Here is a 24001-nt window from a genome sequence, read left to right as displayed (position 1 = left end):
CGGGGCCTTCTCTCCCGCTACACGGCCGCGGGGAGCCGCTCCCCCCGCCGGGCCCGCTCCCCTCAGCGCCGCCGACACGAGAGGCGGGGCGGGGGGCAGGCAGGGGGCGGGGCCGCAGGCAGGGGGCGGGGCCGGCCCGCTTTGCCCCCTCGCCGCAGCGTGGCCAATGGGGGATGCGCTATGCAAATGAGCGGGGTACCCTGGCGGTGGGGCGGGCGGCGGGGCACCGAGAGCGGCGGGAGGCGGCGGAGCTGCCCCGCCGGCCCCTTCAGCGCTCCGCAGCCATGAAGTACAAGGTGAGCCGCCGTCCCGGGGCCGGGGCCGGGGCGGGCGTTCCCAGTCTCACCGGCTTGTCAGCGGCTTCCCTGGCGGCAGCCGGGCAGCCCTCGCTGAGGGGCCGTAGCCCGGGCGGGCGGCTCGGGGCTCCCCTCAGGGCAAGCGGGCGCAGCCGCTGGCCCGGCCAGGCCTCCCCTCGCCTCGCCTGCTGCTCTGTGCTGTGGGGAGGTGCACGGGGCGGGGGGCAAGGCCGCCGAGTGTCCCCCCCCCGGTGCTCTGGGGTGTTCGCGGTGGTGGGTGGTGGGGAAGAAGGGGTTTCCCCGCGCCTCTCCCGCTTACAGCGGCGCTGGGTAACGGGGTGAGCCCGGTGGCTCGGAAAAGGCGGGTTTGTACGTGGTGCTCAGCATCGGTTTGGGACAGGTATCGCTGCTTCTCGCCGTGGTGGAATGCACCCCTTTTCCAGCCCTTTGTCAACGGCTCGTTACCACAGGGCAGTTTCTCAGGGCGGTCGGTTTGATGGGTCACAAGCAGGGGGGGCAAAAAAAACCCCAACTGTATATTTTAAAAACGGGGTAGTTCCCTTTTCCGTGTTAAATAAGTGATTTTAGCTTAACCTTTTACCAGAGGTTTTTCTTCCCGGAAGACAGAAATGGAAGCTTTCATCCTAGTATTACTCAAAAACGTCTGGTCAAGGTGCTGAATTGCCCACAGGGCATTAGATTACTGTACAGACATACCATAATCTTGTGTGATTGGAAAAAAAGGGGGAGGCAAGGAAAAAATTTTCCTTCCTCTGCCAAAAATAACTTCAGCATCAATAAAAAGGTGATTTGGAAATGTCACACATTATATACTTACTTGGAGACTAACTTGCTTTGAAAGTAAACTACTTCTTGCTGAATTTAGGTAGTGTAGTGTAAAAGAGCCCTGATGCTGTAACGTATAAGGCTTATAAACCTCAGCCAGAATGAGATGTGCGAGTGATACCTAGGTAAATATACAGAGATTTTCGTGCTTTTCCATGTATCTCTGAGCTCAGCTCAAGCTTTCAGGATTTCTTGTACCCAAACTTAAGGGAGGGTCAGAGTTAAGTTTCCAAAGCTGCTGCCAGTTTCTCCACCTCATGGTGGTTAAGAATAACCAGGAAAAAGAAATTGTTTAAGATACAGATAAAGAAAAATGCACCATGACTTTGAAAATTTTGATCTGAATCTGATGGCCTCTTTTTTTTAATTCTGACTGATTTGAAGTCTGAGATCAAATTTATCTGTCCCTTTCTACTCCCCCTCAGATCAGTTCACGTAGGCTTTGTACCTGCTTAGAGAAGCTGTGACTCTTGCCATAAAACATGAGGCACTTGGGGGTAGAAGAGCAGCATCTCAGTCCAGAACTCATGAACTGCTTTCCAGCTGCCCATGACTAAATGACACTCGTATTCCAGTGGCAAAATAATGGTCCTGCATAATTATACAGCTTCCCAACTTCTTCTGTTGCCATCTATCCATCCTCTGCTTCAAGGAGATCGTGCTTCCTATTGTAGCCCAGTGGCACTGCAAGAACAGGGACCAATAAGGTGGCTCAAAAGGGGGAAGTCTTTCCTGCTCTATAGTTTTCTTTGCCCTGTCTGGTTGGAACGAACATTTTGGTTTGGGTTTGTGATTATGTAATTCTAGACAGAGAAAGCTAGACAGAGAAAGGACAAGGCATTAAAAAAAAAAAAAAAAAAAGACCGAGGGTTTTGGCCTCAAAAACCTTCTTGTCAGACTAGGGTGTTTACTTTCCCTGAGAAATGGGAAGTAGTTACTTACACTGTTTAACTAGGACAAACATCCTTAGATCTATTTCTTATCCCTGGAGTAACATATAAAGAAAGTAACTGTTCATTTAGTCTTGTATTTTCTTTATTTTCTGACTTTCTTTTTCTATAGGAAGACAAAAGTCCTGTAGTTTTTATTGTATACAGAAAATAAAGGAACAGAGTGTGCTCATGGCCTGCCTTGGGACATACTGTCACTTCAGTGGTGGCTTAGCTTCCAGGTGCAGAGTTGGGTCTATTTAACTACTCTTGGTGTTATATTTGGGCTTGTCATTCTTTACTTCTATACTGATAGTCTGTAAGATAAGACCTCATTTAATGAAATGATTGAGATGCTTATTAGAATTTATTTAGAGTATTGGACAGAACAGGAACTGACTCGTGTGTGTGACCCTGAGTACATCTCTCCATCACTCATGGCTTCACTTTCAGTGTGACTAAACCCAAGGTCTTTTCTTGTCTAGAAAGCCTTTCTGCTACTCAGTCTACTATTTTTTCCACTCAAACATTTTGAAAACTTGTTTCCTCTCTTCTTTCACATAAGCTTCTTTTATTGTCCATCCCAGTCTTTAAACATTTTTCCATCATAATACTCAGGTCTGAATCCTCTGAAAGCCACAGGGATTCTTCCCAGATTTAAGCAAGTTCAGAATTTTGCCTTATATATGTCTCTACACTTCTGTCTTTTGTGCACTGTGTGAAATTCAGTCAAGATGAGACTGTTCAAAGCAAATTTGACCCCAGGTTAGGTCCTGTTCTACCATTCATGCACTAGTTAAATATTGGAGAACCCAGAAGTTAGAATAACTGAGATGTGGAAAGATAGGAAGCGTTAAGCATAGCAAATACTTACATGTTAGTTGTGACCATTTTTTTAGGCCTACTAAAAGCTACTTTCAGAAACAGTACAGTAGTATGGCAACACCCCAGTTTTTCATTTTGATGGCAGCAGCATCTTTTTTGTGCTAGAGCTCCATGTACCACAAAACTGCATCCTGTCAAGTTCTCACAGGATGCCATTCCAGTATTCTGCAATCCAGAAGGTATGATCAACCCTTTATGAAACCAAACCCAGACTGTGATTCCATGGATGCAGCAGTTACAGCTGAAAAATACTATAGGTAGGAACAGAAATACCAGGGGGTTACCTTGATCAGAGAACAACGTGGATGGGAAAGGATGTATCAGGCCAGCAATTCCAAAGCCCTGATCTCAGGCAATGAAAGTGTGACAGAAGCAAAAAGGATAAGACATTATCATAACAAGGCTTTTGTAGCTTGTTGGCTGTTCACAAGCAAGAAAAAAAAAGAGGGGGAAGGAGAAAAGGGGACTTATCTGTTTACTAAAAGATCCAAACAGTTAGTGAAAGAGAAGAGAAAAACCCCCACTACATTCCTTACCTCATTTAAGCCAAAAGCAGTGACGTAGATGTGAAGTATTAAGTCCCGATTATCTATTTTTAGATAATTTGTTGGGCAAGGAAGAAACCTAAGTAAATAGGGTTTGAAATGCCTGCCATTTGTGCTAAAGCACAATCCTGTAATACATAGACTTGATTACAATGCCTGCATGCCAAGACAAACAAAATAGTGTCACTGGGAAGAAATACTATATTCCCAACCAGAAACGCTTGTGAAAAGCTGCTTGTAACCCTGGCAATGAAAGACTCTGAGCGTTGGGCCATGTAAAGGGAAAAGAACGGCTTGTACTTTACTAACCAAATTCTGTTTCATTTATTCCTTACACTCCTCTTTGTTCTCCTTTTCTTGCTGTCTCAGCAATCACAGGGTGACAATCAAACTTAGAACTAAATAAGAACTGTAAAAACCTTGTAAAAGGTAATATTAGAGGAGCAAAGCAACAAAGGGAAAAACTGGCCAAGTTTGTGCCACCTCTGTTACCATCGTGAATTTGCAATGAAAGTTTCATGATTCTTCTCTTCTATGTGCATATGGAGGGAGGTGGCAGAAGTCTAGCAGGATCAGGCCTAAATCAGCATCAGCATTAGTGAGATGTAGCAGTAAGACTGTCTCCTTCTCAAAGCTGGGAGGACCATGGCCGTTCTGAGATGCCCACTCTTCCCCATGTGGTCTCTGTGGGCCACTCCCCCACCCGCCCCAACTTATGTACTGCTTATAAGCCTCCAGTTTTGGGTCAAGTATGTATTTGTATACTTAGAGGTAATTGCCTCAGTACCTCCAGGATATTTGAGAAACTCCCACAACGGAATGTTTGCCCTTCCAAAGATTTGGTAGAATAGCAAGGTGCTGTTAATTAAGTTTCACAGGGGAGGTGCTGCGGTTTAGGGACATTACAGGACTTGTTTCAGAGGAAAAAGAGCCATCACAAATCATTACAGCTAACAGCATGCAGGTTTTTGCATGATTTCTAAACTTCTGGTTTTATGCTAAAAGCTGCCCCTGAGTAGTGTAGCTGTAAATCTATTTCATCAAGAAATTGGTAGCTGAATCTGTCCAGTAGTTCTTAGTATAGGATGGGGAAGCAGTGGTGCCAGATGAACACTATTTTTTATTTATAGTTGCAATTCAGTTTGACCCTAGATGGTACAAGAGGCACTGGATACTAATCTGGGAGTTTTACTCGTGCTTTTAAGATCATACTAGAGGGTGCAGTCACATTAGACTATTACTTTGCCTTGGGGAACCTTGACTCAACATTAGTCATTCCAGAATAGTGCCATACTATTGAAAAGACCTGATATCAGAGGGGGACTTGCCAGATCAGAGAGCAGGAGAACTGCCTAAATAGTGAGACTTTATGGAAATATCTTCTGCAAAAGAAAAATGAAAGTACATTTCAGGAGAGTTCTGCAGCCCTTTTAAGCTGATAACCAGCATTTTGCAGAATACAGGCTAGACTTTGGAGAAGTCTCATGAAGCGTTACTGTGAACTTAAGTGTTGGACACAATTCTTAAAAGCATGCACAGACTTACCTCTGGAATCTTACAATCTCAAGTACAACAAGTGGAGTTAGAAGAAATTATGCTTGCACTGATATCTTATCACTGAATGTTGAACTCATATGTGGGGTGGCTCAGGAGAAATTTATAGTATTGAACTGTCTACTCCATTACAAATAGCAGAGTCATTGCAGCAAGTGCATCCAGTGACCAATTGGAATGAGTCAATCCTCCTGAGTCACACCACCACCATGCCCCACTACTGGAACGGGTGTGCCTACTGGCTACTCTGGTCAGCTTTAGAAACGGTAGGAGACAAGAAGACTATTCATCTTCTTGCAAAGAGCTTGTACTTATGGTAGTCCTCAGCCAAGCATGAGGGCCTGTTCTTGCACAGAAGTACAGGAGGAGAGGATGTTCTCCCAGTACCTGGAAACAGCAAACAGCCTTGTGTCTCTGTGCATACAAAAAGTAGTAAACTGTGACTGGAGCACAGAGCTTCCTCTTTGTCATATTGCTGTTAAAGATGTTGGGGGCATGGGAATGATTTCTGCATATGATAGATGGGCTTAGGTCTCTTAGGAGCCTAGTTAAAGCCACTTTTGTTTATTTTATTTGGACTAGCTTATCACAGACATTTAAGTATTTAAATCCTTTTCATACCATTAGGAATTAGGAACCCACCTGTCTCCAAGATCTAGAGTTTAATTTCATTTCTAAAGTGATATAAACACTTAGGAGCATGCACAGGTGTCTGCCTTAGCTGCCACGATTGTGGAAAACCCTTATCTTCTACTATTCTCATTTCTGGCTGCACTTGATGGAGACAAGTAGCTGAACTTCTTGAGATATTCAAGTCCACAGACCTCTCTAGGAGCCCACATTCAGTAACATTTGGAACGGTAAACATGCAAGTCACTTTTCAAGATGCTTCTTTACATCATATGTGCTCTCTGAGCATCCATGAAAGCAATGGTTATTTACCTTTACAGTACTCTGATGCCTGAAAGATGCTTTGTACTAGGTCTTCAGTAGAATCAAACAGTCCTCTGGTACTGTACTACAAAATAATATTTATGGCAATATTATTCAGCAATATTTGTTAAGTCAGGCTACTGCTGAGTAAAACTGCATTTAGAGGTACCCCCCTTGCTGCCCATAAATGCTTGCAGCTCTCCGTATCAGTGAAGTTGGGTGACTTCATAGCAGCTAGAAGTACAGCCCTTGAATATTGCTGCCTGTTTATCACAGGCTGCTCTTGGCAAGTGACCTTTTTCTTTTGCCTTTTAGTCTAGACATTACAGTAGTGGAAACTGTCTTAAAATTAAGGAGTTCATTTTTCCACAGTAGATTTGGACGTAGCTTGCGTTTGACAAGAAACAGGACTGCTAAAGCTATAGTTTGCAGTCCTAGAAATACAAGTGCATAGCATGACAAAAAAAATGTATATTTTTTTTCTCTATAGGGATGAGGCCCATTCTCGCCTTTCTATTTTTGTGTTTGTTTTAAAAACACTTAATTCACAGTCAGAGTGGATTAGCCTGCCCGGAAAAGGAAGAGAAATAAGAACGGATTTACTCCACAGGAATGCAGTCAGCACATCGGAAACCCTTTCTTAAGCAGGCCTCATTCACGACAAAGTTGAAAATTTTAGTAGTAGCAATACTGTGAATCATTTGGTGACAACAAATCTTAGAAAATGCTGAAGGATCCCAGGAGTAAATCTCAATTCCTCCAATGAATGTCCTGCTTAGTTGAGGGCAGGGAGAGGAAAATCCTGACCATGAAAACTCAGTGATTCTCTTTCAAAGGAATTTTCTGATCCAGAGGGTTATGTACAAACCAACTGGAAGTGTGCACTCTGTTTAACTTGCAGCTTGCAGTAGGTAGGGTCATGAATGCCCTTGTCCTGTGGACTTTACATCCAGTTAAAACACTTAGGGTAATAAACCAATTGTTACTGTTATAGAAGGGCCTAGTTTACAAGCAGATGATATCTTTTTTTTTTCCTCTCCCTGCTTATACTGCATTATCTTGTTCGCAGCTCAGAAACTGCACAAACCAATCTCTCATGCGATCAAGAATACAGTTGAAGTTGTGTTTGAATCTGAGACTAAACATAGTAACTATAACTGGTTAAAATACACCCACATGCTCTCCCTCTCCCTTCGCCGGGGTACACTTCCCTAGAAAATGTCAGCTTGCCAAAATAGAGCTGTTCTGGGAGGCTTGTTGACTTTTGGATGCTGCCCTTGTAGTATGGAGAAGACCCTGACTGGACCTTGCAAGCCTCATCTGCCAGCCAAGCCCTGCTCCCCTGGAAGTGTGTCTGATGCACAGGCAACTTGCCACCTGTCTCCCCAGCAGCCTGCTGAGGGCTGGTAGGAGCCTGGAAACACAAGGTCCCAAACTTGTGTTTTTTTCACTAAGCTGGGCTTTCAGGGCACCCCAAGTTGCAGCTGCTGTGAAGTATCCCAGATGGTGACACTAAAGTTGCAAAGAAGGGTGGCTTTCCCTTCTGTGGAGAATTTTGGGGGAAACTTGGGGGAAGAAGAGTGTGTCCCAGTTTAGCTAAGGTCTAGATTTAAAAAAAAAAAAAATTAAAAATACTTTCCAGAGCTAAAGGTATCAGACAGAAATAAGTTGGTGACAATTCTGAGGTACTATGTGTACATAGCTATGGTTTCATGACAGTCAAGTTGTGATTGTTTCCCCAGAGCTGCACAGAGAAGGGTTACATTTTGGAGGAGGGGCTTTTTTTTTTTTTTAAGGAAACTTTGTCTGGGAGAAAACTGCTTGCCAATGCCAGAAAATGGAAAACTGAGAACTCAAAACACACATTTCAAGATTCTTTCTTTCCATCTTCTTTTTTTCCCCCCTTTCTGCTCTGTTCCTTCAATTCTTAAGTATTCAACATCCGATCTCCTTTCATTAAGTTTTTAATTGCTTGCCTGAGGGAAAGAGGTCAGGTTTTCCATCTGCTTTTTGATTTTGATGTACTGCAGTTTAATCACTGTGAGATCATATTTACTCTAAGGCTATTGTCTGCATGCTTTATTTTTTCCCTTATCTCCCCCCCCCTCCCCCCGTTGATGTCACAGAAGGCACACAGCCCTCAGACAGATTTGAAAAGACCTTTTAAAGTCGTGGAACTAGATCACACCCTTCTTTGGGTGGGGAGAAAGGAAACTGGTTATGAGGGTAAAACATATACAGAAAGCTTTGCAAGTTAGGTGTGGTGGAATTTCCCAAAATATTAATAGGTCTTGAAGGTAAGTTCAGGGGATGTGGTTTGCATTCCCAGAAAGAGCATAGAAAATGGTGTTTCAGCACTCCCATAAAACTCCAGAAACTCAGAGGCCAGGGAAGTAAGATCAGGATGGGTCATCAGTAGATCACTGAGCTGCTTCACTGCAAATCGTATCAGTCTTCTACAATAGCTTCAAAACAGGGTGGGTGGTCTGACAACACTGCAGCAGGGTGCATTAACCTCAGGGGTGTTCTCCGGCGCTGAGCAAAGAGCATTATTACCTCTGATATGCCCATTTCTAGCATAGCTATGACCTATTGCATCTCACTGCACAGACTCCAAACAGAAGGTTGCTATGTAGTAAAAGGGAGTTGCCACTTCTCTTAAACTGCCCCTACAAGCTCACTGAGCACCTCACGTTTTGGGTGATTTAAATGGTGTTTGTGATACAATACATCCATCCTCCACTGCATCAGAAACAGAAGGTGTAAATCAAGTCCTTATTTATCATCTTACCTCAAATTAAATTTATTTGGTTGCCTTTGTAATGCCCAGGAAAGCAGAACAGCACCCCCACATCTCACCTCCCCTCTAACTAAAATAAAACCAGCCAAGCCAAAACACAGAACTCAAGAGACAATAAAATATCTTCCAAATGAACAAATGAAGCTTAGTTATTGTCCTTTTAGCCAATGTAGAGTTATCACTGTATAGATACAGAGCCAGAAAACTTTCAACTCACCCAGTTTAAAGTGTCGGTGCAGAACAATGAAGTATTTTATTCACACAGGCCAAAACTTCAGTTAGGATCTCTTGCTCTAACCTTCATTTTTGCATTTCTCCTTTTATACTTCCCCCACCTTTTCTACCCTCCTAATTCCTGCTTTTGAATTCACATGTCTGGATTCCTTCCTGAGTTGCAGCTTCACCACTGTGCCTCAGTTTCTCAAAGTACTTTGCAGACTGCTTACAGAAAACAGGATACACCATTATCTCCTATTTCCTTAAAGTGGAACAGCTATGCTGAAACAAATAATGTTTACAGACCAGAGAGTCTTCCGTCTCTCACATGTTTACATTACATTTTGGGCGAACTGATGAACCACATCAGCATCTTGAGCAGGAGTGTGAAGTGCCCAGGCCCCAGTTGCTCTGCTCGCTGCCTGCCTGCCATCTCTACTGGGTAAAGTAATGTGCCTGCAAAAACTGACGGTGAATATATAAAGAGCATGACAGCCATAAGCCTAAGCCTTATCCAGGTACGATCCAGTAAGGGGGGACATTCCCATTTTTCATCGTTAACTTTCTGTGTAACTGGTCACATTACTAAAAAAACCCCAGGCAGAACAAATTCTGAAATTCAGACCTCTAAGGCCAGACAGAGGGGCTGGGACAGCTCTGTGGAACACTGAAATAAGACACTTGCCTTTCTCCTCTGCAGACCCAAGGTTTTCCACATCACAGCCTCCAGGCAGCTTGGCATACTTTAACATGACTGACAGCCTCTGTTCCAGAGATGCACAGGACCAGAGTGCAAGGATACTTAGGGTGGATTAAGACCTGTCCTCCTCGAGGCTCTGCTCAGGCTGTTACCTCATAGCTCACTCATTAGCTGTAAAGCCAGCCTTCCAAATCTGTGTGTGGAAAACTGCTTTAACTTCCATCCATCAGGACTTGCAATTATTTGGCCTAGCAACACCTGACCAGAGAACTTGGGTTTTTTTGGTGGAAGAAAGCAAGAGAGTGCCTGAAAAGTGGAACTGTGAGCTTTGCCTGTAAGAGTGAAGTGAAACATTACTATGCTGAGCATTTGCAACCAGGCTCCCTCTTTTGTCAAAGGCTGTGAGCCAAGGAAGCTCACAGTTCCCAGAGCCAGTGAGCAGACCCACAGCCTGAACAAAATGCTCAGGGCCTTTCAGAGTCCTCCTGCCAAAGTTGTGCAGCATCCCAGTAGTGAGCTCTTTTGTACATGCTGTTGTAACACTTCCTGCCTCCTGTATGTAGCTATCAACATAAGATAAAACGTAGGTACCTGCACGCAGCTTGTTGCTGGTAATTAGCCATCACAGGTCTGCACGCATGTGAGGGCTGTTAAAGCTAAGCTGCCAGGCACCATTTTGTAGTCTATGCCACATGTCAGTGCACACAGGGACCAAGGACATGTCTAAGAACATGCCAGTGCAGCTTTTTGTGTACCAGGTACTTCCTTTGCTTTTCACATGGCCTTCTTCCAGGTCTGAGGAGACCAGCAACAGACATTGCTCAAGGCTTATTCAGTCATCTCTGTCAACTTGTATTAAGTAGTTTTCATGAGAAGTTGCTTGTTATACACAGACATATTACCTACTGTGCCTTGATAGCTTCTTTCCTTGCAAACATAGCACAATAAATTCTTTATTTCAGGGGCAATGACAGTGAAAAATAGTAAAGGAGATAGGAGCTAAAAAAGCACTAATGTTTAAACTGTCCAGTGACTCTTACACTGAAGCCCTTCTGTCAGAAGGCACAGAGCACAAACTTCTCTCTCTTCTACCAGTACTGCTTTTAGTCAAACTTTCTCTCAGAATAAAACTCACTCTTTTCTGGGTTTTCATATAGGTTCTTCAGTCTCACAGGCAAATCATTACTATTAGGCCTATTGCAACCATACAGTGTATGTAAATGCTTAAGCTTACTTAGGAATGGCAGTGATTCCTTTTAAAGAAACCTAAAAGACAGGGGAATCTGTTAATTAAAAGTGATCCAACTAAAATGAAACTACTGGTTTGTGCACAGACACATCTTCGGGGTGTGTCCCCCCACCTTTCCTTCCTTTGTTCCTCTCTTCCTTCCTCCTAAGCTAGCTAGACGTAGAAGAGAAGCCATTTGCTGTTTTAAGAAAGTTTGTCCAATAATAGAAAAAAGGGGTTCCACCCTTTTTCACTTAAGAGCAGAGGTGATTTCCCTAGTTCTATTTACACATAAACTCTCCACATAGGAAGCAATACTTAAAAATGAGGCAAAGCAGAACAAAACAAAACACCCCACCAGCCAAGCACAGAGCAGGGATCGGTATCCACAAGCCTGCATGCTCTGGAACATCCTCCTATCGCATCTCTGAGGGACGCGACTGAAATTCTTTGAGCTTATGGTTGGTTGAACCTTTTCCTTGAGTGTTCATTCATTACAGAGTTGGCTGAGGAGTCAAGTCAGCAGCCCTGCTCTGGGAGTTTGGCACTGCGACACTCAGCCCTTAAAGAATCCATTGTATTTAATCTCCTAGCGTGTCATTTATTATTCCTGTGTTTGCTTCCATGGCTGTGGGCACCTCACACGCTCTTGTTACCCACGTCACTGAATGTGCTTACTCTAACAGAAAGAGTAGATGTTTCCACCACTCTGACTCTTCCATCTTCCCTCTGCTGCCACAGCCTCATCAACAACCTACCTTTTAATTCTCCAAACCACAAGTGGCAGAATTCTGTGAGTTCCTGTTGCTGCAGGGAAGGCTACCCAAAACGGATCATATTCTTCAAAGTAATTTTGTGTGTCTTTATTCAGCTGCAGACATGTTAACCATCAATTGCAGCAAGCTAAGGAGAGAGTAGACACCTTTGACTTGTATAATAGATCATATTTATGCATCTGAATTTGGCTGGTAATTTCTTCAGCATCTGAGAAGAAAAATAGTTTATAGAGGTTTGGATTTGTTTTTTTTTTTTCTTCAGGTTCTGAAAGTAGAACAGCTGACATCTTTCAGGGCAGGATCTTTTGCTCTCTGTCAGCTTTTAGTAGTACATGCATCCTGGATGCAAAAGAGAAAAATCTAAGGTGTGCAGAGCATACGAATTGCACCTTTCTGGGGTTTATCTAATGCACTTAGCTGGCATTAAAGGAAAATTCAGATAGATGTTTCAAATCCCAGGTTCACTTTACCTACAGAGAGCTTGAAAGCTTTACTTTTGTCTCAACCAATGTAGAAAGTTAGGACCATGGGCAATGTAATCGGCAGTTAATCTAGAGAGTATTCATTTCAGTTTTAGTTCTTTTCAACAGTTTCTGACGCAAGGCATCATGTCTGCTGGGGCTTTCCTGCAGCATGTTCCAGCTAAAATCCCCAGGCAGCAGTCATGAGGGTCAGACTCCCTTTCACTTTGACCTGCTGATGACTGGGATAGCACTTTATTTAACAGAAGACTGAAAAACTTCCTTTTTTCAGTGATTTTATGGAAGATACTTTATACTGCACTCAAGAGTCCAAGGTTAAGAGGAATTTAAACTTCTTGAGACCAAACGTGGGGTTTTTTTTTGTTTTGCCTGCACAGAGTATTAATACAGTGAGGACGTGACCCTGGATTCGACTTTCAAACATCCCAGTATTGCTAGTAAGGCTGGGGGATACAAAAGCTGTACTGAATCTTTCCAGTCAAGCGCTAGTTGTAGAGAAACACTTACTAATTAAAGTATGGCTGCTGTAACACTGAGAGCTCAGGAGAATGGAGCTGTATATAGGCCACAGGTACTTTCAGATTCTGAGGAGAGCACCACTGCACTTATGTAGTTAATGGGACCTAAGGAGAGCAGAGGTTTCCATCCTTAATCTTATTAAAAGAAAGCGGTAGCTGCCAATCCATTCATTTTATGAAGTGCAGCTGATTTCTATGGCAAACTAAATGTTTTCCCTGTCTAGTATCAGATAATTCCTCCCCTGCCATTACAGAACTTGAATTTGTAGTTCCAAATCTGTTGCCCTCCTTTCTTCTCTTTGTATTAGAAATATAAAGGGACTTCTGTGCAACTTGCCAGTTGTGAAGACAAGCACCAGGAGAAGTTTCTCATCATCCCTTTCTCTATTGCCAGTTTGTTTAGAAAATGGCCGAGGTTTCTTTAGCACTTAGTCATTCAAAAAAGTCACTGCTGTGCCTTTGCCTTCTCATATCAGATGTTAGTTGTTAGAATAGGCTTATTCGGTGCCTATTTCAGATGGAGGAGTGACAGATCCAGGCCTCTAAGAGCAAATCCAGTTAATTCCAGTTAACCCTCCCCAGTCTCTGAGCTGATGAGACCAATGAGAGGGAGTGTTGCAAGACATGGATTATGATGCCCACAGCATCCAGAAATTCTGCTAATTTGTCAAATCAGTCTAAATAAAGCCCACAAGCATTGAGGGGTATCTTTGATCAGGACTTCTTTCTGTGAGTGGAAAACTAGAGGCCTACCGTCCTGATCACCACAACAAGTTAAAGATACCTCTATGGTTTTCAGAAGAATTCCCAGTGATCTTTCGTGGTGACCTTGAGATTTGAAATTAAAATTTCTTGAGAAATCAGACTGCTAACGAAAGCAACCGTGACACTGTTTCACATTAAGAAATCCTGTGAAGGAAGAATGAAGTCAGGGAAATGCTCAAAACACAGAAGGTTCGCTAAGCGGGAACAGTGCCCATGTTGCTGACTACAGCAAAAGGCTTAGTGTTTTCTGGTCCTGGTGCTTATTTGTAGGAACATTTTTCCTGCTTCACTGCTCCATCAGTGACTGATGCTGGTGGCATGGCTCTGGGCTATTTAAAAGGCCTTGGGGAAACTGCTGTGATACAAGTGGCAACCAATTAGTGTAATTCCCATACTGGTGCCCAAGTTAACACTGACAAGGAGAATCTGAAGCTGTTTGCAGCAAAGATGATCTTGAAGCACGTCCAGAAAATATTAACATGCTGCGTGCCAGGTGGTGAGAAGGTCACTGGGACAGAGATAATGAGCAGTGGAAAAAAATTCACATGGGAACTTTTATCTGCTCTAATTCTACCACCATTCCAGCTTTGTTCTGAGAATTGCTTTGCTGTAGAAGGTAATCGGGCTTTTCAAATACCTTTAATCACTGAAGTATAGAAGAATATGCATTTATCTTTGATTTAGCCTGCTTGTTTTGTGCCCAACCCCTGTAATCTTCCCCCCTCTTTATACAACAGTCTCTGCTAAAGTCTCCTTTAAATAGTCAGTTGGACAGGCTGAGCTAGTCACATTCATAGATTTCTCATGTGAAAGACACATTAGAAAGGTATATAAAAAAAAGATATTAACTTGAATATTCAGACTAGGCAAGAACTTTCTTTTCTGAGCTCCGTGGACTCAGCTGAGCAGCAGCAACACAAGACCATAGATGTAGTGTTCAAGAAGAGACCACTGGTTTTGACCATGCTGAAGAACAGTTTTACAGTTCTGACAAGGCATGGACAAAATTGCTCCCTGCTTTATCTCTATTTGCATTTCTTAGTGTTGCTGACTGATGAGCTGAGTAGACATCCAACAGAGTGGTGGGTCCCAGTGCCGCTGTTCACATGGGAGTTCAGAATGGCAGTCCTGCTTTTCCAAGCCAAAGCTTAATTTATACTGACCTCACTAATGATGCTGATGAAAGGCAAAGCCAGTGTTACTCACATTTGAAAGCTGGTTCCCCATTCAGAGTAGCTAAAACTGACCTCATGCACCCCATTTCAACACTACATGTCTTGGGAAAAGCATGTTCATCTACCTTTTATGTGACATCTGAGTTGACCCTTTCTCCATCCACGTCTCAGCCCTTCATACAACCTCCTGCCCATATGCTACACTTAAGAAAAGTTGAACTGAACAAGGTCAAATTGAAGTCTGCTGTCTTGAAGTATAGAGATAATGGGAAAACATCAGTCCTTGTCGATGGGAAAATATATAACAAGTGTGGGATAAGAAAAAAGTTTTGAGACATCCAAGGAGGATAAACATGACAGATAAACCCACTAAACTGTACTTGACACTATATCTTTAACAGAGGGAAGATAAATCTTCAAGACAGCTGCATATCCTATCTTACATAGGATTAGCACCATTTCAGTTCACGTACTGCATCTAAATACTTAGCTAGAACACTCCAGATCCAGAGCTCTCTATATTTATTCAAGTGCTTACAATTAGTTTATAACAGTCAATGCTGACAGCATTCACCAAAAACCAAGCAAGTATGGAGTAGTTGTTGCCAACGCATTTGGAAATGTCACCAGAGCCAAGAAATTAAATGTACTCGGCCTTTGCAAGGCATCCAAGAATGTCAGTACAGACAGCCTGCCTACTTTCCATTGAATGCCTAAGCTTGGCCAGTTATTCAGAACTGGATGTGCCATACCAGCCTGCAAAGAAAGAGGGAGGGGAGCTAATGCATTCCGTGAGAGGAAGCGGCACTTGTTAGTAACACATCTGTACCTCATGGACCGCAATCTCGCATTGACTCAGAGTTGGCATAGAACTTAGAAGAGATACTGCTGATAGCATAGCCACGACAGAACGGAGGTCAGGGCAAGCTGCAAAACTTGCCTGAAACACTAGGCAAACACTCAGGAGTAGACTTGTGTGAAGTTCCCTATGTTAACGTTACTGCTCCGCTTTGACATAATTCACTAAAATGCATTTAAGCATGCTTAAACTATGTTGACACAGGTCAAAGACACCTCTTGGCTGTCCTTAGACTCCTCCCAAGTTACACATAGATGCACTCTATGGTAACATTTGGTACTTAAATTCTTAACGCTCTTTGACATACGGACAGGCCCACACAGAGTGATACAGCTTTCCCCACAGCAAAGGCACAACTCCAGCTGGATTCAGTAGGCACATTATTTTTTAAGATCTTTCTACAGAGAGTGAGACTCTGAAGAACCTTGTCCTTTGAGGTTTTTTTTGGTGGTGGTTTTGAGGCAGTGGCTGGAGGAGGCTTTTTACCTGATTAAGCTAGTGCTGTGCCACCAAGGAAGGTTACAGAAAGAATGAGAAGGCATAGAGCTACATACCAATGTGAGCATTGTGGTTCAAAAACTGTGACATTTTGTCAGCTTGTATTTTAGACCAGTTTTTCTCACCAGGTGTTCTACAGATCCTAGACTTTAAGGAGCTTGCAGGTGACAGCTAAGAAAAGTCAGCCCACTGTCTTTACGCTAATAGGATCTGCACCTCTAGTGGAAAGTCTTTCGGGACCCTGCAAATGTCAAATGTTTGGAAACAACTGCTCTGGATTAAGTCCCTGAGAGTCTTGTTCAAGCTTTATTTTAAATATCAGCTAGCTAGCTGTAGCATGTTTAGAGGGAAGTCAGTGTCAAGAGATGAAGGTACAAGCCCCCATTCACAGGAAGAGCATCTCAGTGTCAAGAGCAGAATTCTCCTGACTTCCTGTCTGTTTGGGTGAACAGACCATATAAAGCGTTTCTATCTGACCTAGTATTACTAGGAAAGTTCTCATTAGCTGTGTTGCTAATGCATAAACCTCTCATTTCTCCAACTCGGGACAGAGGAGTCTTGTGATGTATTATTTTCCATGTTATTTTGATTTCCTGCACACTTACAAATTCAGTTCTTATTTTTCTCCACCTAGAATATGCTTGAAGTTTTTTAAAAAAACCCCAAACCTCTAGCTTATTTGGTTTTCTTACCCTTCTTTCTCCACAGAATCTTATGGCAAGAGCCCTCTATGATAACATACCTGAATGTGCAGAAGAGTTGGCCTTCCGCAAAGGAGACATTTTGACAGTGATAGAACAGAACACTGAAGGTCTTGAAGGATGGTGGCTCTGCTCCTTACACGGCCGTCAAGGCATCGTTCCAGGCAACCGTGTGAAACTCCTCATAGGTCCAGTGGTACAGGACAGTCCTGGCCAGGATATGTCCAATTCAGGATTGATGCATCAATCCTTCAACCAGCAAAAGATGTACCAAATGCCAAGCTCACATGCCTCAGCACGGGACCCTGTCTACCAAGTGCCACCTTCCCATCTGAATCAGGGAATTTACCAAATACCCACTGGTCATGGTGTAGTGGGACAAGATATTTACCAGGTGCCACCCTCCACACAGAGATGTATTGACGGTCCAGCTCTGACTAACAAGGTGTGTGCATTTACTTTTCTCTCATAGCTGCAAATCAGGTCACTTGTGCTGACCATCGATGAAGTGGTTAATGTCTAGTAATAGCCTGTGGACTTACGACATAGGAAGGATAAGGATAAGTGTATATATATATATATATATATATATATATATAAATAAAAACTGTATGAAGTTACAGCAGTAACGTTACTGCTGCGAGAGAAGAAGAAAGGCCCACTTAATGGCTTGCTTAATTTGCACAGTAGAGCATTTTGGAGCTGTGCTACCACAGCTGCTAAAGGTGAAGGGAAGTATGTGATCCTGTGTCCTCACAGGCTCTCCAGGGAGGCCGAAGCACATCTGGCCTCTGGTGCTCTTGCATTATATGCTCAAAAGAGTTGCTGCAGGAAGATTAACTCTCCCACAAATTAATAAACAGTTACATCATCTGCCCAAGTAATTTTCATTTAATTAAAAATGATGTACTGCCTTGCTGGAGAAGTCCCAGTGGGTCTAAACTACAAAGAGAAAGCAATGATTGATGTTACAAGGGCCGTACTTGGAAGAGCGAGGGAGCAAGAGGATGATGATAATGAGGAATGTTTTAAGACCAAGCCTAAAGTTTGTAAGGGTGCACTTGATAGTTATCTACATGTAAATTTCTTGATTGAAAGTGGGAGCTGCAACAGCTCCATGATGCAGCCATTACGGCACCAGCTGAGAGCTCCCAAGGCTCCAGTGAGAGACATTGCATTATGTGGGTCCCCCCTTATTCCTGCTGTCCCTCTCAGGCTCTCCCCAATCTCCTGTCACTCCCTCATTTTACCTTCACAGGGTACCTCCTTCATATCTCAGTGGCACACAGTGCCTCGGTGGCTGAAAAGTGTTAAGGAAGGTACCTGAGGGAGGAAGGAGATTCTCCTGGCCTTCCAGATTCCTTACTGACAAGCCAAAAAGGTTCCTACAGTCCCTCTATTCTCAGCTCAGCAGCTCCAGCTATTAGCATCCTCCTTACCTTTAGAGCTTGAAGTACAGTATTTATATCCAAGTTATGTGAGCAGATGTTGTCTCTGTCAGGAAGTTGCTGACTGGTTTAAACTTTCATCTTCTAGTTTAGATTGGCAAGAGAATCTGTTTCAGGTTTTTCCCCTGCCTCACCCCCAACTCAGCCTTTTTTTAATCAGGCCTTTGGAAGACATCTTCTAATGCTTTTATTTCCTTGTTACAATTTCATTTTACTTGATAAGCATAAATTAATTTATTTTTCCTCTGAGCAAAAGAAAGATCTGTGATATAATTCCAAGTCAAGTTATAAAGAGGTTTGTTTTCTCAGCTTTTCCACACTTCTGCTTTGTATGGTGCACAGGAAGATAAAGTGAGAAAGCTGCACAGGTAGAGATAGAAGCTTTGCTGTAGCAATTTTGTGGGTTTTCTTGAAAAGTCTAACATCTTTTCTGCCCTTTTCTCCATTCCCTGTAGGCTAAATATAGTAAAATCTTTTTCTGGGGCAGTATAGTTTACTCACCCACAGTAGCCTCTGGATACCAGGTGTTCACTACCTTAGAGGGTAAACAGCCTATTCATGGGACAGCACAGAAGAGATCACATTTTAGTACGTGTCTGCATTAAACATTACATCATGGTGCAGAGATGCCTCAGCTAGCCAGCTTGGGCCTCAGGAGATACTGCAGAGCTGCACTGAAGTCTGTTGGGAAGCCCAAGATACTAGCTTGGAATAAGTGCTATGTACTTTAATTTTAGAACCTAACCTGCCTAAATGACCATTAGCATAGTTTACTTAGCATAAGGCAAGCAAGCCTGTGTGTACTCTGCGCAGTGTAAGCCTGAAAGGAAGAAATTCTCCAACTGCACGTGAAGTCTCTTCTCCCTTCCCCCCCACTCTCTCTGGCTCCACTGAAATTAACAGGACACTGTGCATAAACCTGGTTGCTGCAGGGACTGTGTAAGATCCTAGATACACTGAGAAACTGAAATCTCTGTTTTAATTTACATGCAAACTTATTGTTGAGATCCAAAAATCAGAGTCACTAAAGCACCCGTTTTTTCCAAGTCTCTGCCTAGAAATTTTTCAGCAAGCTTGAATATATATTTTTCTGAATTCAAGTCACCTTCTTTGGGTAATTAAGAGCATTTATTTGGCTGTCTTATAACTGGTTTCATTTACTTCCTTGCAACTATGAAAGGTCAGCTATTTTGCTTAAAACCCAACTGTAGAATAAACTACACCCCTCACCCCACCCCCCTTTGTAAAGCATTTTACCCTCAAAGTAGCTACCAACCTGCTTAGCAGTAGCCAATTCTTGTTACTTAGGAGAGGATCGCTTTAGTCTTTACTTTAAATTAGATTTAGCCCAAGAGCCCCGAGTCTCAGGATTCACTGTGTGTTAGCAGCAGGCTTGCTAGGTGGCAAACCTCATGGCAGCGTCCTGCTTTGATCAGAGGCAGTGTCTAGTGCCTTGGAATTGCTCAATTCTACACTGAAAAGAGCTCATTGGGATTGAAACTATGGTAGTAGGCTAGGGAGAACTGTAGAGTTATTAGTAAGGGAGTCAGGTAAAACGTACTCTATCCTTCATCATGCTAAGTTTGCAAAATTGCTTTTTACTGCTACAGCTGCAACTATCTGCCAATGTTTCTGTGAAAGAAAAGCCTAATTAAGGGGAAGCACTTCAGCACTTGTCTCCTTTGTCTGAGGAAACGGTCTGTCCTCCAAATCCTCCTCTAGGTATCAGTAAAACCAATCCTTAGTATTAAGGAACACTGTAAATCCTGAAGATTTGATTTTGGGAATCTTTGCCTTGACTTCCGAAATGATGAATCTCTTCTCAGGCTTGTGACACCTGCCCCAATGGCTTAATTGAGCCACTCTGCCTTCTTCCAGCAGCAGAAACAGCTGGTTAGCAAGCTGTGCATTTTGGCAGTTTTAAGGATGCTAAAGGGTTTTGCTATGAGGCCATCCTGTATGTAAGCCTTCTCCCTTCCAGTAGCAGTAGCTAGAGAAAGCCGTATCCTCTAGACGCCACTCTAAGCAGGACCAGCAGCAGTTTCTATCCTATCCATTTCTTTGCACGTTTGCCTCTTTTCTTTGTGTAAATGTGTGGTTTGGCTGCCATGCAAGTTTTATAGGCAAAGCTTAGGAACTGCTGTCAGGCAGGAATTGTCTAGCCTCAAGCAACAGTAAATCAACAGCCCGCTTGTTACAAAGCTGTGCTGAGGTAACGCGCATCTCGTTATCCAGAAAGTCAAAGCAAGTCAAAAAAGAGTCCTGAGGCAGGTAATTATAATGATGAATGATTCTGTCCAAGGTAGTTGTTGACAACAGAGCTGTATCGGCTTCTTCTATCAAATAAAAATACCACCTTCTAAAACTCACCCTACAAATGACAGAGATAATGAGGGATGGTTTAAAATTAGCTTTGGTTAGCCCCAGGCTTTTATAGCTGCACTGCAAGTTTAGTCAGGAAACCGTAACACCCCGAAGTGTGAAGAGTGTCTGAAGAAGCATAATGATATGAAAGCTGTATCTTAGAATTTATTTATCCTTTCTGTGCTCTGATTTCAAACTTACTCTCTCTTGCTGCAATCAGGAAAGAGAAGGAACCTTCAAACAACTCTGGCACTCAGGAAACCTGGGTTTTATCCTTGCCACAGACTTCTACATAGTCTGGAGTGGTGTTTTTGCACCTCAGCAGTCTCATCTGCTAAATATGTAGGGTAATTATAAGGGAACTCATTCTGCTTTGTGAACATCCTTTGGGAACGGTGCTGTCAAAGCACAAAGTCTCTTTTGCATAAGTGATTAATCATTAGTTCACACATGAGCCTTAAACTAGGGAAAACTACATGTAAAAAAAGTCACCACTAATTTAAACACTTTTTCTGGTTCAGCGTTTCCCCCAACTGATCCGTTGTGCTGTCCCTGCCATCCTGAAAACAGTATAGGCCAAAAAATTTAAGGGAAACATTCCCTTGTTAGAAAACAGTTTTGACAAATTCTGAAAGCTTTCTGTAGGAACCAGTAGCATTCAGGAGAACCTTTGATCAAGGGAAATCAGCACAAAACAGAATATGAGGCTGATGCACCACAGCTGTTGAACTAGGGAAGAGGCTGCACTGGAGGGCTTACCAGCCCTGAACTACAGCTCCCACAAGGCATGGACTAACTTGGGCAAATAGACATTAATGCCAACTTGGAACACAGTCAGCTTTTCTGTTTGTTGGTCTGTTTGAACTAGAACTTTATAGTTCAGGAAATACTCAGATTTATCCACCTTTTAGAAGTGGATAAAGCGGAATAGGGAAGGAACTCATATTCACAAATGGACATCCCTGGCTTATTTCCAAGTATAAACATGCCCTTGACAGATCAAGGGTTTCACACCCTGCCATCCTGAAATCTCCACCTTTTTCAAGAGTTCACTGCCTTCAGCGGGAGGTTTGCTTAAACCACAGCTAAGGGAACCTTTTTTCCCTGGTCTTTATTTATGTTAGAGTCACATTGGTTGAATCCATGAGAAAATGGAAACGCCACCCCACAAGCAGCACCACCCTGACAGTTCTGGCACAGACTTCAGTAGCAGAAGCCAGTTAGCCATGGTATGACGTTTTTCCTTCCAATTAAACAAGCACTGTCTTAACTGGTAGGAAACAAATGGCTGCATATAACATTTGTTCCAGAAATAAGCCTGCCTTCATATTATTACTTGCCTATTTTCACATTTATGATGTAAGAAGATACATACACTAAGCATAGTAAAGAGTTGTGTGGTAGATATCAAAAATAATAGAAGCATATCTAGTATTTTGTAGTTTGTTGGCAAAATGTATTTACATTCCAAGATAGAATAATGTCCCCATTTACCCTCAAGACTGAAATACCACAGCTTCCTGCAGTGTGGTTCACTTAAGTGTCCCAAACAATCATTTTATAGTCCCTATTCTGCTTTCACATTACAAATTCTACTTTGTGGATTTGTATCCTTTGTAACAAAATGTTGTTTGAGTGCTAAAAAGTGCTGAACACACAGCAAATTTGCCGAGTGCAGCAGGAATGGTAGCACATACCTCAACACTTGGAGCTCTGTTTCACAAAGTGCACTCTAAAGGATGAAATTCTCTCAGATTAAATGCCAGCTCAGTGGTGAAACAGCACACAGCCTTTTCCTTAGACTCAGGAGTTTCACTTGTAACTTTCCATGTGACATTAATAGGAGAAAGGCATTTTACTGATAAAAAGCCTGTGCAGTTAATCTATCCTCAGTGGTCTCCATGAAAACCGCTGAGTGAATAAACCCTCATCCACGAGTCAAAGTAAGCAGTAGTTAGTCACTGATGTGATTTGTAGAGAAGTATTTTGAGAAAAAGACTGCATTTTATTAGGCTGAGCAAATATGAGCTCAACATTACTCCCTGTTTCTTCCTAAGCACAGGGCTCTTTTTAATCAGCTCTATTTGTAGACCAGAGGCACGCATTTTTTCCCCCGTAGTATCAGAAAAAAGGCCAGTCCTGCAATCTCATCCAACTGAGGTCCCCAGGGACACAAATATGCCTGCACAGGCACAAGTGTAGGATCAAGCCTTAGCTAAATAAAGAATAATAGTAAAAATAATAATGAAAGCTTGTGGGTTCTTTCTTGGTAGTTAGAAACCTAACCAGACCTTTGGTTACATCTAAAAGCACACTAACAGAACGCTAATGAGTAATCTAAATTTCCCTGTAAGTACTAAAACCTAAGTACAGCAGTGGAGCATTTTACAGAAACACGAGTAGAAAACCAACTATTCAGAAAGTGAATTTTATCAGGAGGAAATATGGTTTCTGGAGATAGGAAATGGATAGATGAAGACTGATTGTAGACAGGCATAAAACAGTTCTGTTGAAATCTAAAGGCTTTGCAGGTATTCTATGATTTTGTAGATATTTTATTTTGAATGAAGACTAATTAGCATCAGAATATCATCATCCCACGTGTCTGGCATGAAATGTTTCAATTTTTCTTTTTTTGAATAGCCATGGTAATATTACATCAGTTCTTTTTAAAGAGAGAATCTAAATTAAGCTTTTTCCCCAAACAGATTGTTAGAATAGAATCAGTGAAATTCAAGTTCTTAGGAGAAAGAAACCTTCCATAAAACAGTCCATCCCTAATCCTTAAAAGACACCAACATATTCCCATTGGGTCTTATCATCACTACTTTTTTATGTGCATATCAGTCGTGACTGAGGTCTGGTATAATTATTATATAGATACAGCAAACAATTAAGGATGGAGTTAGTATCAGTTTAAAAGGTGCCTTCCATAAACTTGCCAAAGCAAGCTATGCTAATCCAAACACCACTTAATAGGAACACTTACCTGTACAGCTGGCTTGATAAACCCATACAAAAATGGAGCCAGAATATAGCTTGTGAGGCAGAGACCCTCTGCAAATCAAATTAAATGAAGCTTCTTCCTGATGGAAGGTATTCGTTGCCTACTTCTCTCAGAGCAACATGGTTCCCAACCTAAATGTTTCAGGGGCACTTCCATTTTTTCTGCCCAAGTGCACCTCCAAGAGCACTCTCATGGAATTGAAACTCTTTGGCAATGCTTAATCTCAACCATTTTTTTGCCTACTTGGAAATGCCAATTCACCAAAACTGAAACTGTTGAAAAGGAATAATCTGTTCTGAGAAATGTCTTAAAGGAAGAAAGAAAATATTTGAAGGAAAACAAGAAGTCGTGGAAATACCCTACTTCAACAATTGCTGTATGAAGCTTCCCCACCCTTCCCCCCTGCAAACTTTCCATCTAAGAATTAAATGTAGGAGGGAAGAAATAACAGAAATAAGATGAAGCTCCTCAAAAGA

General features: G+C 42.5%; 1 protein-coding gene across 1 annotated transcript in view; it reads left to right on the top strand.

The window, feature by feature from the left end:
* The first annotated feature begins 218 nt into the window (after positions 1–218).
* NEDD9 (neural precursor cell expressed, developmentally down-regulated 9) overlaps positions 219–24001 on the top strand; it is a 39848-nt gene continuing 16065 nt past the window's right edge. Inside the window, exons 1-2 of the mRNA XM_074899675.1 lie at positions 219–296; positions 16714–17151. Coding sequence (XP_074755776.1) covers positions 285–296; positions 16714–17151 — 450 coding nt within the window. The 5' untranslated portion in view covers positions 219–284. The remainder of the gene's footprint in view (positions 297–16713; positions 17152–24001) is intronic.

Source organism: Athene noctua, chromosome 2 (genome assembly GCF_965140245.1).
Source record: "Athene noctua chromosome 2, bAthNoc1.hap1.1, whole genome shotgun sequence".
In the NCBI taxonomy this organism is placed as follows: Eukaryota; Metazoa; Chordata; class Aves; order Strigiformes; family Strigidae; genus Athene; species Athene noctua.
Note: the sequence above shows the minus strand (reverse complement) of the source record. Positions and strands in the feature narration are given on the sequence as shown.